Source organism: Drosophila willistoni (assembly GCF_018902025.1).
Source record: "Drosophila willistoni isolate 14030-0811.24 chromosome 2R unlocalized genomic scaffold, UCI_dwil_1.1 Seg167, whole genome shotgun sequence".
In the NCBI taxonomy this organism is placed as follows: Eukaryota; Metazoa; Arthropoda; class Insecta; order Diptera; family Drosophilidae; genus Drosophila; species Drosophila willistoni.
In genome coordinates, this window is record NW_025814050.1 from 11,171,132 (window position 1) to 11,187,862 (window position 16,731).

General features: G+C 35.9%; 2 protein-coding genes across 3 annotated transcripts; one reads left to right on the forward strand and one right to left on the reverse strand.

Annotated features, from left to right (window-relative positions):
* The first annotated feature begins 2,174 nt into the window (after positions 1-2,174).
* Positions 2,175-6,006, forward strand: LOC6642228 (medium-chain acyl-CoA ligase ACSF2, mitochondrial). Its single transcript, XM_002064712.4, has 3 exons — positions 2,175-2,417; positions 4,192-5,644; positions 5,711-6,006. Exons 1-3 carry the CDS (start codon positions 2,344-2,346, stop codon positions 5,948-5,950), a joined length of 1,767 nt encoding a protein of 588 aa, XP_002064748.2. The 5' UTR covers positions 2,175-2,343; the 3' UTR covers positions 5,951-6,006.
* Positions 6,007-9,994: 3,988 nt separating this feature from the next.
* On the reverse strand, positions 9,995-16,680 carry LOC6642708 (GRIP and coiled-coil domain-containing protein 2). Of its 2 annotated transcripts, XM_047010782.1 has the most exons (5): positions 16,615-16,680; positions 16,268-16,513; positions 12,098-12,293; positions 11,355-12,033; positions 9,995-11,275 (listed from the first exon to the last, which is right to left on the reverse strand). In XM_047010782.1, exons 1-5 carry the CDS (start codon positions 16,663-16,665, stop codon positions 10,135-10,137), a joined length of 2,313 nt encoding a protein of 770 aa, XP_046866738.1. In that variant the 5' UTR covers positions 16,666-16,680; the 3' UTR covers positions 9,995-10,134. The 2 variants fall into 2 exon arrangements, with proteins under 2 accessions (XP_046866738.1, XP_046866739.1); XM_047010783.1 differs by lacking the exons at positions 16,268-16,513; positions 16,615-16,680 and adding an exon at positions 12,562-12,754.
* Between the last annotated feature and the right edge of the window lie 51 nt (positions 16,681-16,731).

The following is a 16,731-nucleotide window of genomic DNA, read 5'->3' on the forward strand; positions in this document are numbered from 1 at the left end:
AATTCTTATACAAAATTTCACCATAATTCGTATCTAAATTGCAAGACACTTGGAAACATTCGGGACCTTTTCTTGCTCCTTTGTAAACAGGGAGCATTCCTTAAGCATTCCAGTAAAATCAAAACGTTTTTATTTTAATCGAAAAATGCAACATCTGGTCTAGGTAGGATTATTTTTAAAATGATCAAGCTTCAGTGTAACTTTTAAAGTAAATTTGAATAACGCCAAACATTATTAATTAAATTCAGACTACTTTTTTGCAAGTTTTTATACGAAACTTTCGAAGATCTGATTTCTTCCTTCCCGCTACCCAATCACCAATATACTCATTCATGTAGGGTAATCAAAAGTTTGTTCCTCTCAGAGATAAGAGCACAAGTTTACGAATTAAAAAGCACATATAACAAGACATGCAGACTTGTTTGCCATTTTGCTGATAAGATGACAAATAAAATTGCGTTAGGTCCAACAAAAAATATTTTTATGATTTTAAATACAAAAATAATAAAAAAAAGGTTAACTATACACTTACTGACTATACCAATACTCTAGAAAATCATTAGAAATTTAAAAATTATAAATTATTTAAAAAAAATTCTTGACTATTTATGATGAATGGAAAATGATGACTGATATTCTTAAAAAAACATTAATAATTTGATTAAAAAAACATTAATAATTTGCTATAAAAATTTATGTATATAAGTATAATAATACGTATGTAGATGAAATTTTATAAAATTTTTAGCAATGTAAAGTACTAGATACAAATCTGAAATACCCATCGATATAAAAATTATGAACTGTTATCACTTGGATCATTTGCAAAAATTCACTATAAAAATTGCTCAAATAGTGCATTTTAAAGCTGTTAATTCCGGTTAAATCATTTGGAATCACCCTAACTCTAACGATGTGAATAAAGCTTTTGCTCAAACATAAAAAGCAAACTGAATAATCACGCCATAACATAAAAAAAAAAAATAAACACAAAAACGAGTTTGACGATAAGGTCAAGACAACGATTTAGGTATACCCTATAATTGTTAGATTTCAAAATTATAGAGACATAAATACTAATGATTTTATGAACGATTTTCTGATTACCATGCAACGACAAGAAAAATGTTTAATAAAATATAATTTTTTGTACTAAAAGAAAAGGAATAAATCGAAATATTTGGTTAATTATGTATAGGCCAGATAATTATTATTATGAATTTTTCTTATCTTATCTATTATTATTAATATCGTGGCAATTACATGGTGACAATTTGGATCTGTTTTATCTATATCTGTTGTCCAATATGTCAAACAAAAGCTGAAAACGGGTTAAATTAAACAGATCCACCATAATAATAATTGGCATAATTCTATCTAAAGACAAGTATTTGACATCTTTTAAAAGATATTAGATATACTGTACAAAATTAGTACTCTTATACATTTTTTTATAAGAAATTCATATTTGTTTTTAAAATAAATGAAGAAAATAGAGGATAAATCTGAATCAAATTTAATTTTTTTAGAAAATATATTTTGAATATTTTATATGTATAACAAATAAAGAAAAAATAGCAAAAACTTAAAACTAAATTCAATTTAATTTATAGGTTTATTTTATTTATATCTTTAATCCTTCGAATTAAAATAGATAAAAAAAATAAATATCATAATTATTTATCGTTTTTGTTTAGCAATTTAGAATTATTTTTGTTTTATTTTTTAAGTTTTTGAATAGAAAAAAGTATTCCAAATTTAAAATCAAATTTTATAGGTATTCATTTGACAATTTGCAATATCTTACCAAAAAAAGTATAATGAAAATTGTCATATAAAACAATATGACAAAACGTTGGTCAGTGCCAATATACCCCAACATACTCTACCCAAGTAGGGAATGAGAAACAAACAACAAAAACACAAAAGCAAAAAACAAATAGAATGCCGCAAAAGAAAAGGCAAACAGATGCCGGCCAGCCGAAACCATAGAACCAACCACACGTGCTGGCATTAGAATAGGCGAAACAAACCGAACGTTTTATAGAGAATAATAACAAATAGAGAGAATGATAATAGAGAGAACGAAAACAAAACGAAAATGAGATAACTTTGATCATGATAATTGTGGGAGCAAACAAAAATGTTTCGCTCTCAGCTGCATTTGGCCTCAGTTCGTTCTTAAACTTGGCAAAGGTCGGATGTGCCCATTGGAATACATACTAAATTCTGATATTAGTTCTGATACAAGTGCACATAATATGCCACATAATTAATAACTAATCAAATAAGGAAAATAGCTCTGGATAAAAATACAAGAACTAGTTGAAAAACCAATTGAGAATGTTGAACAAAAAACTGGAATTGGTGGCCAAATATGCGCTCAAGCAAGGACTCAAGATTAATGCTTTACGCAGGTAAATTACAAATGAGGTCCTTGAATGTCCCTGAGGCATCCTCGTAGAGTAAAATTATCAAGATGACTATCTAAAGTTGAAATGATAAGCTTACAGATATCTTAATACATTAATTAAGTATCTGATAAGGCTAAGAGGGGGCGGGGTCGGCGGTGGAGTGACCAAGTTACGTAATACATCCAATATACAGACATATATAAGTATATGTGCGTTTCGAGATTCTAAATTATTCCATACTATTACGTGGTACAGTCGTGCAAAATTTCTACAATTTCACCATTCATGGGCGCTTTGTTTCTGTGCCACGCCCACAATTTATTGTAAAGTGTCAAAATTATAACCCAGCAAAAGGTGCAAAATAAATTAATTTCTATAATCAAGAATTCTGTTAATAAATGCTGGTCATCTAATTAATAGAAAAAAGTTCCAAAATTTTCCGCTCTTTAATTTTTATTAAACTTGACAAATATCATGTAGCGATAAGAAAAACTTCCCGATTTAAGGGCTTAATAAACACGTTAAGAACGTTTGCAATTAGAAGAAGCAAAAGAAAATGTAAAAAAACACACACAAAAGATATAAATAAAACAATAACAATCTGTTCTAATGCTTACAAAAAAGCTTCATCCATACACAAACACCCGCACAAACGTTTCGTTTGTAAAATGTTCTCAAAATCTAAATTTAGCCAAGACACCAACCATCCACCTGCATAAAAGCAAAGACACAAATATGGTAGAGAGATCTGGCAACGCTAGATTTTAAATAAAAACGTTTTTGTTCAAGTGAAATGAAATTAAATGTAGAATTAAACTAAATCATTTACTTAAGAATTCTAAAAATCAATTAAATATGAAATGAAAAAAAAAAAAAATAAATATGATTTTCTGTATCAGATTTTATTTACCTACAGAAATAGTCGGAAACTTTTTTAACATCAAAATTTTGACATCTGTAAAAAAGTGGTTTTTAGTTTTTTTACGGTGAAGTAAACATTTCAAAATTAAGTTTATTTTGTTAGCGGTATGGCAAAATAAAAGGATCAGATCATCCGTATATAATATCATTATGATAGATAGATTATAGATAGATAGATTATAATCTATTCATTATTAAAGAAACACCGTTTTTAAAAACCAAATGGGTATTAAGATAAAAGAAACTAAAATATTTCGGGATAAATATTAAATTGCGTCTTTGAAAAAATTAGGTAAATCTTAAATGAAAGATATGTGATCAAATAAGCGATTTAATAGTAATTATAAATAAATTCTTCTCTTGGCAAACAAATCTCTTAAAAAGAATAGTTGGCCTATTCCTAGCTCTCTTGATGTTATAAGAAATGATGCGTTGAATTAAAAAACTAGTATATTAAAGTAATATATATACTAATTGAAGTTCGGCTATTTATTTCCGATACTACATATATTCTAATAAGAATAGTTAAGAAAGCTTTTAAGAGGTATTTAAACAGTTTTGTGAGGAATAAGATTATATGCAAGTGGTTTTCAAAAGTACTATGAACTTTTTACAAATTACTAAAACCTACTAGCATATCTGTAAGGATATAACCTTTAAACTTGTTGTATGTTATGATAGTCTTCACTTTAACAATATATTTCGTTGGTTTCTATGCCTAAATCAGCGAGAACTCAATAGTTTTTTATACATATTTTAAAGTTTCTATATAGGTCTTATCTGTCTATGACAGAATCTTCTGATCTTTATTTATATTAAACATTAAACTTTAATTTTTTAAACCTCCTTCTTTTAGTTTATCTACTACCCTGTCTACAAGCATTAGCCACAAGCATCATGTGGTTAAGGAACCGTTGGTGTATCGTAATATAGGCCAGGAATTGGAGTTGACTGTTAGTAAATATGGTGATGTCGAGGCAATTGTCTCCTGTCATGAGGGCAAGAGATATACATTCAAGAGTCTTTTGGCCGAAGTTGATCGTCTGGCGGCTAGCTTCCGTAAGCTGGGATTACAACAAGGCGATGCTGTGGGCCTGTGGTCTCCAAATTATGTGCACTGGTATCTGGGCATGTTAGGAGCAGCTCGTGCTGGTCTCACATCGGTGGGCATTAATCCCGCTTTTCAGGGTCCGGAGGTGGCCTATTGCCTGAACAAGGTAGGCTTAAAGGCTATAGTGGCTCCAGAGATATTTAAATCGCAGAACTATTACGAGATTCTACGTGGCATATGCCCAGAAATAGCCGATGCCGAGCCAGGTAAAATTAAAAGTGAGAAATTTCCTCACTTGCGTTCGGTGATCATTAATAGTGAGACTCACTTGAAGGGTGCCCTACGTTTCGATGACCTCCTGGATTTGAGTAATAGAACCGAGCAGGAGGAGATTGGCAAGTATCAAACGAAAATCAGTCCAGAATTGCCATGTAATATACAGTTCACATCGGGAACCACGGGCAACCCGAAAGCTGCATCGCTCTCCCATTACAATTTCGTAAATAATGGCATTCATGTGGGCAATCGCAATCAGTTGGAAGGCGAACGAATTTGTGTTCAAGTCCCCTTGTTCCATGCCTTTGGAGTGATAATCACTATTATGGCTGGCATGTCTAAGGGAGCCACCTTGGTCCTGCCTGCAGCTGGATTCAGTCCCAAGGACTCACTGGCCGCCATTGTGAAAGAGAAATGCACTGTTATCCATGGCACGCCCACAATGTATGTGGATTTGGTTAGTGCACAACGTGAACTGCAAGTACCGCTGGGCAGGATTAAGAAGGCCATCACTGGAGGAGCCATAGTGTCGCCTCAGCTCATATTGGATGTGAAGAAAGTGCTCGGAGTTGAGTCCATGCGCAGTGTCTATGGTCTGACGGAAACAACTGCTGTGATATTCCAAACTCTGCCGGGAGATGATGAGGAAAGTGTCCTTCATACAGTTGGCCATCTGCAAGATCATGTAGAGGTCAAGGTTGTAGATGCCGATGGCAATTGTGTGCCATTTGGTCAACCCGGTGAGCTCTGCGTACGGGGATATGTCACTATGTTGGGCTATCATGGCGACAAGGAGAAAACCGAAGAGACAATTGGAGCGGATAAATGGCTTCGCACTGGCGATCAGTTTGTATTGCAAGAGGATGGCTATGGTCGCATTGTGGGTCGTCTCAAGGAGATGATCATTCGAGGCGGTGAAAACATATTTCCCAGAGAGGTTGAAGACTTTCTCAATGCTCATCCGCAGATCGTGGAGGCTCATGTAAGTAGAAACTTGATTTCCGTAAACTTAAAATGAGTAAAATTTACTTTTTCTCTATGATTTCAGGTCATTGGTGTTCCCGATGAGCGTTTGGGTGAAGAAATCGTTGCCTTTGTCCGCCTGCACAATGATGTTGATCCCAAGAGTTTCACAGTTGAAGCTTTGCGTGCCTATTCCAAGGGTAAAATTGCCCACTTTAAGGTGCCGAGATATGTGGTGCCTATCGATGCATTCCCTAAGACTACTTCCGGCAAAATACAGAAATTCAAACTCTCCCAAATGTTTGAAAACAATAAAAAAAACTAAAACACAGGCTGTTAACTAATCTTAAGTTGTAGATTCTATAATAAACTGTTTTTTTTTAAATTTTCTTATCAAAAATTAAAGAGTTTCTTTTATATAAAAACTTTTTTTCAGTAGTTTCAGTACTTGAAATTTGAAATTGTTCAGAATTTTAAAAGAATTGAACTATAGAATACTTGAATTACGCCATACTGAACTAGTTTTATGAAGAATCATTTCATATAAGAAACAGTATTAGATGTTCTTTCAGTATTTAAGAAAGAGTATTAGATGTTCTTTGAGAAAGAGTATTAGATGGTCCAATTAAGGGATTCGACAAAACCAGAGAATGCTTTCAAAAATGTTTTCGTCAAATTATATTCCTAAAAACACATCGGTTCTTATTCATATGGATGCTTAATCGAAGAAGTTGTCAACTAAGTTCTTTACCTGTAGCATAAGCTATTGCTGATAAAGTTATTTAGTATGGGATCTATATCAATCCTATACCCAAACCAAATTTATTGTTTTCAAATAAAAAACATATATATTTCGGTTGGTTGGTTGGTTTGATAAATTGACATAAATTGAAGCACCTGTCCGTCCGTCTGTCCGTCCGTCCGTCTGTCCGTCTGTCCGTATGAACACCTAGATCTCGGAGACTGTAAGAGCTAGAGCCATCAAATTTGGTATGTAGACTCGTGTAGTATGTAGAGTGATCAAGTTTATTTCAAATTTTTGCCACGCCCCTTTCCGCCCCCGCAATTTAAAAAAAGCGTTTATCTCAAAAACTATTCCAGCTAGAGACACCATATTTGGTATGTATATCCACGCCCTTTTCCGCCCCCGTAATTTGAAAAACTTGATTATCTCCCGTATTTTTTTACCTCATGCAATCAAATTTGGCACACTTAAATTTAATACTAATATCTAGCAAAATACCAAATTTGATCAAAATCGGACAAAAAACAGTCGAGTTATGCATATAAACGTTTTTCCATAAGGCCGGAGTTGGCCGTCAGCTGGTGGGGGCGCTTGGGTGCTCGTATGATTGAGTGAGCGAGATACTAAGATATGCTTGTAAAAAGCATGTGAAAATGCATTTGTTTAATAAAGTTGAAATATTTGCTTTACTGGTGTATGGTATACCTAAGTCGGCGAGACGACTTACTTACTTCATTATTTCTTTATACCAAGGATGGGCACGTAGTGGCTCTTTTGGCTCCCGTGGCTCTTTACCGGCAGAGGCTGGGCAGAGAAAAAGGTCATTTTTTGGTCTCGACGCACACAAAAATTTGTGTGTCTCGAGTTTTATGACGGGTCATAAACGACCTTTTTTGGGTTGAGCGAGCGATCGTCGTCGAACTTGTAGGCAGAGGGACGGACAATTACCGAATTTTGCGGGGAGGGGGAAAAAGGAACGCGATCTCGAGCTCACAACTTGTTGGCAGAGGGACGGACAAGTACCGAATTTTACGGGGAGTGGGAAAAGGGTCGAGATCTCGAGCTCGCAACTTTTAGGCAGAGGGACGGACAAGTACCGAATTTTGCGGGGAGGGGAAAAAAGGAACGCGATCTCGAGCACTCATCAAAACAACCCTTATTTTTTACTTGTCCCTCACTCCCTCTGCCTACAAGTTGCGAGCTCGAGATCGCGACCCTTTTTCCCACTCCCAGTAAAATTCGGTACTTGTCCGTCCCTCTGCCTACAAGTTCGACGACGATCGCTCGCTCGACCCAAAAAAGGTCGTTTATGACCCGTCATAAAACTCGAGACACACAAATTTTTGTGTGCGTCGAGACCAAAAAATTACCTTTTTCTCTGCCCAGCCTCTGCTGCTGATGCTCTGGCTCCCAAGTTAAATTTTCGTGCCCACCCTTGCTTTATACCCCCAACTAATGAGTCTTCAAAGTAGTCGTGGAATTTTGGCAAAACTGTAAATTATTGAAATAACTAAGCCGAACACTTTAATTGTTTTGATCGGACCCTCGCCGAAAATATTTTGTATCTAACAATGAGTTTTCCATTAATTCGGTTCTTTTTTCTAATATTTAAAAATTTCTTTAATAAAACCCTTTAAGCAGATAAAATTTTATTACATCAAAATTAAGTAAGTATATCAAATGACTATTTTGTTTTAAAACTCCTGGGCGAACCAAATTATTCAGTAAATTCAGTAAACACAAAAGGTAAAAAAAATTCGTATTGTTTACTTATTGAATTCAAGTCGGCAAACAAAAGTTTTCATAAAAACAAAAATGTTTCAAAACAACAGAGTAATTAGATTTAAATAATGTAGTTTTCAATGTTTTCTGGATTTGTTTTGACCTTTTTCAGCATCAAATCGTATTACTTTTTGTAGGTTGTTCCCTTAAAAAAAAAAATCGACACTAATTGTAAAAGTTTTAGAAATATATGCTAGACCAATTAATACTTACAAATGAATTACCCCTTACATTCTTTTACTTTTTTTTAGATTTAAAAAATACTGAATGTTAATTATTTGTAAATCCACAAGACATTTCAAAATGTTTTTCATATTTATTTATTATTTATAACTTATTTGTGCCATCCCAATCATTAAAAAAACATCTCAACATTTAGTTTTTGAAACAATTACTATTTTTATTTTAAGTTTTTGAAATTATTTAGCAAAAAATATTTGATAGGGATCTTATTTCGCTGCTTCAAGTTGTTTTTAGTTTTTTTTTTTTGTTTTTTACACCCCGCTTAAACGATGCCTTTCTTTTTGTTGGGGGGAAATCTTTTCACACACATAGTTAAAATAAAAAAAAAAAAACAAACAGAATGAAAACAGTAGATAATATAGTAAGTAATAATAACATCGCTTAAAAGTTAATGACAATGCTGAATGTTAAACAATTTGCACAACAATTTCCTTGTGTGTTTAGATACAATCTTCAATACGATGACATAACAGAAATATAATGTGAAATTAAAAAAAATTATAAAGATTAGATATATATAGTAGAGAAGGTAACATAATTTGCAACTAAATTTAGATAGACTAAAACTAAGACAAATATTTATATATGTAAACTAAAAACTAACATATATCATTATATCTTCAATTATAAATTCTTAAATTTTAACACTTTTATGGGGGGCGGGGAGCATCTAAAAACTAAATAATAAATACGAGTAGACAAAAATTAAAGCTTAAGTTATTTGACAATCATCTCTAAATGTATATAATATATTTTAATTTTTTAATTAGCGGGCTTCAATTTAAGGACATCAAGTGAGTTAGAGGGGAAGAGAGGAGGAGATGGAAGGGGGCAGAATATCATCAGCGAGTTTTGCGGTTAGAGTTTACAATATTTTTTGGGATATTTTTGTTGTTGATATTTATCGCTAATCAATACATTTACATACACATTTATAATATATATATCCAATGTGTTGTTGTTGGTATAAGTAATATAATTTTCATTCATTGTTTTCCTTAATCATTTTTGTTATTGTGTTTTTGCAAATATTCATACTGTTTCAGCTAAATGCTAACCATTACTATAAATGTATAGTTTGAAACATTATTTTTATGTATATGTATATATATATAGATAGTATATTTTATACTCATTTTGACCCTAAACTTGGTTTAGCCTGGCATTCATTTTACTTTTTAGCAGCTTCTTGGCTTGCTTTTTGTTAAAAAATTTCTCATTTCATTTTTCTGTGACGGATCCGCTTGCTGTGTGCTAAATTTTCAATTTTTTTCATCAATTTTTAAAGTGTTTAATGCTAAATGCATATTATTTACATACAGAAACGAGTTCTGTTCAATCGAAATCAAAATTTTGTAATAGTTACTTTTATTTTCTTTGTATCTGGTTTGTCTGTCTATATGTATATATATAAATATTTCATCAATTAATTTAAACCTGCACACGCTTTAAAAGCTGTCATCATTTTCAAAATCATCCTCATCGCACTCTTCCTCCTCTTGCAGAGCCAATTCCAATTCCAACTCTAAAACATCCTCATCCCCGACTTCCTCCTCCTCATCATCATCATCATCGTCCGCAACCGGCTCCTCTTGCTGGGCATAGGCGTCGGCGGCGGTTAACTCATAGGCCTCTTCGGCTGTCTCGGCTATGGCTATTTGCTCGATAACGGCACGTTCCTCATAGCCAACACCCATGCCGTGGCCTCCTCCCAATCTGTGGACATCGCCTGGCGGCTGTCATGCCCGCACGGCGGCTGGAGTTGCTCCCGTGCTATCGACATCGGCCGCATCGGCGGCATCTTCGGACCAGCTGACTTCCATCGGTGTGCAGGGTAGAGCTTCTTCAATGGACATGCGGGAAAGTGGTTGCTTGGGTCGACCAGCATCGCCACCGCCCCCACCACAACCAACGCCATTACCCGATGTCGTGCTCGATGCTGAGGAGCTGCGCATCATTTCCTCCGATGAGGCTGAGCAACTTTCATCTTCCGAATTGGCACCGGAGACCATGGCCTCGCCAGCAGACTCTTGAATCTCCTGGAACTTTTTGGAAAGCTTAGCATCACGGGGAGTTAATTTCATGGTGGAGGAGCGCGGACGCATATCCGTTTGATGTTGTGGTGAACTCGAGCACAGGAGATCTGCATTCCATTCGGGCATTAGCAGTTCCTCATCTTCAATGCGCTGACGACGACCATTCTCGTTTTCCGCTGCTGCTACTGCTGCTGCATCCGAAGATGAAGAGGATGATGATGAAGCTCTGATGCATACTGAATGGGATCTAGTACGAGATAACGGCTGACCAACGCCATTTTCAATGTCGCTTGAAATGGAATGATTGCTACGCAGCAAAGCCGCCGCCGACATGCTTTGCGAGAGTGGATTGGGTCCAGCTCCAGAGCCACCTCCTGCGCCATTGTGTGTATGATGGTGGGCACTGCCATTTGTTGTGGCACTCATCGACAATTGTCGTCGCTGGGTGGGGCTACGTTCGCTAGTGTTGCGCAAGGAGCCAGCCCTACGTACAATTTTGGGTGCTGGCACTTTGGGTACATCGTCATCCATGTCCAGAATCCAGCTAACCGATTCGTTGCGCTCGATCACTCCCTTGATCACAGGCGACGAAGGTGGCGATGAGATGGCATCGCCATCTTCAACATTTCCACAGCTGCGCCCCAGCGAGCAGCGGCTATGTGAGCTTAAGTGCAGACCAATATCCTGAGAGACCTCTTGCAATTTAGCCTCGACCTGCTGCAGTCGCTCTGACCGCTGCTTCAGATGATATTCCAGCACCTCTTTGTCACAGGTAAGACGGGATCGTTTGATATTCTCATGATCGTATGCTTTACGCATCTCATCCATTTTCAATTGCAATGATCTGAACAGAGAGAGAGATAGAGAGAGTTAAGGTAAATTAGAAATCATTCATAGGAAAAGCTAGAGTAAAGACTACTTACTTTTCCCTCTCCGTCTTGGTGTCCAGTTCGGTGCGCAGCATCTCATTCTGGGCTTCAAGAAAAGTCACACGACTGCTCAGTCGCATGCGCTCATCATTCTCCCGCCTGAGATCCTCATTGGCTTTGGTTAGTGTGGATATCTCTGCCTGCTTCAGCTCCAATACACAACGCAGGCTATCAGCCTCGCTGGTTAGACGCCTCAGTTCGGCATTGGTATCGGGCAGACTGGTACTTGGACTACGTCTCTGTGATGTGTGTCTCAAAATGGAGATCTCATCCTCTGACAGAGCCAAACGATCTCTCAGTTCCCGTTCATTGTTCTCTTTGCTGGCACTCAGTGAGCTCAGCTCCTTGGTAAGAGTTCTCACCCTTTGCTGCAGTTCCTCCTCACGCTGGGCACTGGCTGCCAATTCACTGGCATGACTCTTCTCCTTTCGACTAATTTCATCACGCAACTCCTGATCTTGAGTCTCCAGATTTTGTATGCGTTGCTGTAGCTTTAATATTTTCTCCTCGGCAGATGTTAACTGCTCCTGCTTGAGATTTAATTTATGATTCATCTCCGTATGATAAGCCTCTTGTGCTTGCTTAGTTTCTGCCTCTTTAACAGCCATTTGGGCTTTGAGTTCTTGAAAACGTTCCTGGGCAATCATTTGCATTTCCAAAAGTTTCTCTTCGGCTGCAAAAATTTCGAAAAATTAATCTCTCTGCCCTTGTCTTTGTCTCTAGTTATCTCTACTTACATTGCTTTAATTGATTGCGCTGCAAATGATCTCTTTCCTGTTCACGCTGCGTCCATTCTAGATCCTTGTTGTGTAACTCCTGACGCAGGTCCTTGCAGCTACGCTGCGTCTGTTGTAACAAAGTAATTGTCTCATCTAGTGTGCCCTTGGCACGGGCGCATTGATCTTTGGTCTCTCTGCAGGCAAAGGCATCCAGCTATAAATAAATATAAGAAAAATAATAAAAATTTAGTTATTATTTTTACCTGTCAAACATTCTCAATTAAAATAAACAATATTTCGTTTTCAAGTAGAAATTATTTTTCACAAAACAAATACACGTCAAATGAGCATAGGGAAATTCCCAATTAAAACAATGGACCGAAGGTCACAACCGTGGAAATTCCAAATCTCATCTTTGCCTTTGCCGTTTTGAGTACCACAAAATTATTTTCTCAAGTAGGCAAATTTTATAATTTTCATACCTGAAACTGTTGATAGCCCTGATCCATAAAATTAATATTTGTTGGCGTGCTAGGCACTGACCAAGTGATTAAATCAAAGTCCATAGTCTCGGCCGATATATTCTCGTTGGTAAAGACAAGATTTTCAAACATTTTTACACAAATTTTTTGGTTCTGCTCGCGCTGATGTGTTGAACACGAATACTTGAAGTAGACTGATGCGTTGCTAGGACACGGTAGAGGTTTTTATAGCCAGCAGGTAGGAGGACACCTCATTTAGGTAGTCAGACAGGATGCACATGCAGAGAGGATAGATACTAACAGAAAGGGTATAGAAACGGATATACTGCCGCCCCAGTGCTTAGAAAAAAACAAAAGGCAAAGTGGGTGTGGACTCGGCCATAGAGGGGGCGTTATTGGCTGCCTGAGGTTACGCCTTACAAGATTTGTGGCTCCTGGTAAGGCTTAGTGATCTTTTTTGGCCAAGTTCATGTGGTTTCTAAACATTTGGTCACGCGCGTCTTTACTTTGCCTCCTAGTTTCCTTTTCAGAAAAGTGGGGCGCAAAACTGGGCGTCTTACTCTACATCTCTCGAAAAACACTTCAATTTGGCAGCCCACATTGAAACATTTTGGGTGTGGCGCCTCAAGAGTGTCGAGTGGTGGAACGGGGAAGGCTAATTACAATACAGACAAATCTTACTCAGTCGACGACCGAATCAACTCTTGATCTGTCAGACCACGCCAAACTGTCCCAAACTAAATTAATAGTTTTCGCCCGACAATTTTTCGTCGGTCGGTCTTGATTTTGTCTACCTGTTTTTGCATGCTGATGAGTCGAGATGGATGGATGATGGCATTGCAATTAAAGTGTCTAGTGTAACTAGTTTTACATTGCTTTCTGTCTGCATGTAATCCTTTTTGACTGTATGACAATTTTGAATTGCCTCCAGCAATAGTTGACCTTCACCTCATAAAAATATTTAAAGGTACACGCGTGCGAGTCCCTGATCCTTTTTGTTGGGACCTAAGTGTGTCCTTGTAAAATACCTTACACACTTTTCTTCCTTCATTGCCGTCGGTTTTCACACCAAACTGCGAAATCTCACTGGATCACATCTAAATAAATATTTATGCACGACAACATCAGTTTAGGCTTTTAGTGGGAAAAAATATATTGAAAAACAAACAATTCCTTGGTTGCGCGATCTTTGAAATTCCAGCGAAACAAATCCCTCAACATCGGAAACGTACATAGTAGCGCGATGGTAGCTTGTTTTCTTACTACTGCAAGTTACCCAAATATTTTTATGGATTAACAAACAATTTGGTTTTCCTTTTAGATGGTTTTATTTGAAATATAGAAAAATTAAAGAACCCCAATGAAATGTGTTTAGTGAATAGAAGAAACTTTTAAGATGTTAGACCAAGAATAGAATTCTAAACATCTCTTCAAGACAACAGGTAAAATCTGAACTGACTCTAAGAATTGTTAATTGTTAATTAAATTGAATAATTAAACTATATATCTGATCAACAAGAGTCTTAGAACTGTAGTACTGAATCGAATAAAATTAGGGAGATATATTGTATGTGTTTTATTGGGCCTGTTGATAAACTGTGGAAGGTTTATATTAAGAGACTTAATTTAAGACAAAAATTGAGATTAGAAAGGGCTTATCTTTGGGTTGACTAAACCTGTAAGCGTTGATTTTATCACCATAGGGAAGTTTTTGTATTTTAAAGGTAAAGTATAAAAAGTTATTCTTCAATTTAATTTGTTATTAAAAGACTTGAAAAAATGTCCCATCGATGAACACAATCTAAATATCAGCTTAATAGATGTACTTAAGTAACATTTTTTACTCGTTTTTTTGGACAGATGTTTAAACAGGTCTCCAACAAGTGTACAAAAATTATAGAAATGTAAATGATAGAGTGCTTGTATGGAGACAGAGTCCTCATACAATTTATCCTGTTTATTTAAGAATCTATTTTCCAGTTTTAATGAAATAATATGTAGATAATTGATATCAAAAAGTTATATATCAATTGGAATAGAATTTAATTCTTTGTACAGCTTTTAAAGCATCAAATATACATATGTCTAATAAAAATAACCATTAAAAAGTAGAAGTGTTTCATAAATCAAGTCAGATTGAAGGAATTTTAAGTATAACTTTCAGGTAAATTTTAGTTAGACTTCACATAATGCACCTTAGCCTAGAACAATTGATGAGGTATTTTAAAAAAAGAAAAGGAATCCTCCGAAAATGATTTGGTAGAACTTTTCGTCAATGAATACTAAGTAGTCAGTTACTTAAAAGCAAATCTATTGTATGTTATTTCCGAATATTATGTATTATGTAAGCTAAATCCATAGAGAAATACCAGTTAGTAGCTTTGGAATTTTCAATAGATTGTTCTTTTCTTCTTTGACTTTTCTTTTAAATTGCATAAATCTACACTGCAAATGACATCGATGGACAATGCTCAAAAACAGCTGCTGCTTCTGCTGCTGAAATACAGTGCAAGGATTTAGATTTCGCATTCTTGCATCAAGCAATGGAAATTCTTTACAGAACAAAGCCAATGGATTTACGCAATTGTCTCGAAAATATTGGAAAAAATGCCAACAGTAGAATGGAAAAGGAGAAAAAAAGGAAACTGCGAAACATTTGCTACCTAAGTAGAGTTACTTACTACTTGTGTTATGTATAGAAGATGAAGCATTTTGGCGGAAAACATTTTGTGGTTGAAAAGTCAGGAGACGGATATCATAAATCGATTTACAATGATGTCTCGAGAGTCGAGAAGATGACTCCGCCGACCCATTACCAAGTAAAATGGTTATATGCAAATGTTAAAATAATGTTTTGTCGCGAAATTTTTATGATCTCGTTTATTGATATTTAATAGGGATTGAAGAGAGAGTAAGATGAGGGTGAGGTGTCTGCAAAAGTATGGCAGGTAGTTTGGGTTGGATTTCATTATTTGTAAAAAGATATTTCTTTTTTGTTCTTTTTCAGTTTTAACCCTAACGAAAACGTAGCACAAACTGTGTTAATTCTCTCACCTTGTGGAAAACATATTATTTGAGACATATGTTAAAATCCATATGCCTAGAATAATGTGAAAAATTAAAATCTCGTACCAAGGATCACACCCTTTCATTTGATGCCAGAGAAAGGCTTTCACGCAGTTTGCCAAAATTTTTCAACAAAACACAAAAAGGAAAACAGGATTCTCTAGAGCAGCTGCTGCTGCTGTTGCTGATGGTTTTGACCATCTCATTCGTGCCATTTCAGTTTTTAATTAGGACAAACAATAAGTGATCCCAGGTGGCTTAGGACATTCTGTTACAATTAAACAAAATTAGCTCAAATTTAAGCAGAGCTTAAGACAAATATCTTCAAACAATGGCACAACGAAACCTTCTATTGTAAATTATTAGAGCAGGTGACCCTTCCGTATACCCCCGAGAGCACATGTGTGGACAACAATGGCCATGTGAACTTTCAGTTCATCAAAAAGGCTGCAGCATTTGCACACACACACACACACATACACAACGGAAGGAGTCTAAAGGTCTATCTATATCTTAGGTATAAATCCCTGGCGCCTGTGTATAGTAAAATAAATCCTACCATTGATCCTTCTCTCTCTTCTCACGCTTCCTTACTCGCTACTCGTTACATTTTTTTTTTTTGTTACTCGCTCCAACTCACCTCTTCTGTCATAAACTGCACCATAATAGCGAGTCCCAAAATTTGACGATGCTCTTCGATACGCTCAGACTTGTTCGATTCAAAGAATTTGGCTAATCGCTCAAAATCGAATAGACCATTTTCAGTGAATGGCTTGAGGGCGGGATATTGGCAGGCAACTTCCCCAGAGGAATGAAGGTAATTGTTGGCAAGCATCGGTAATGCATTATATGACATTTTAACCACACCTCCGCCTGTTGCTGGCGGCTGAAAATAAAAACAAATCAAAATCAAACATAAAAAATCATGTAAAAATAAAATTTGAAAAACAATATGCAAATCATCCATCGTTTTGAATAAGTTCAAACCTCGTCAAAAAAAATTAATTCCCTTTTGGTCAACCAAGCGAAAATATTCATTTTAAAATGAAATTTTAGTTACTATAATTTAATATCCACAACAACACAGAGATTTTTTTTACAGAA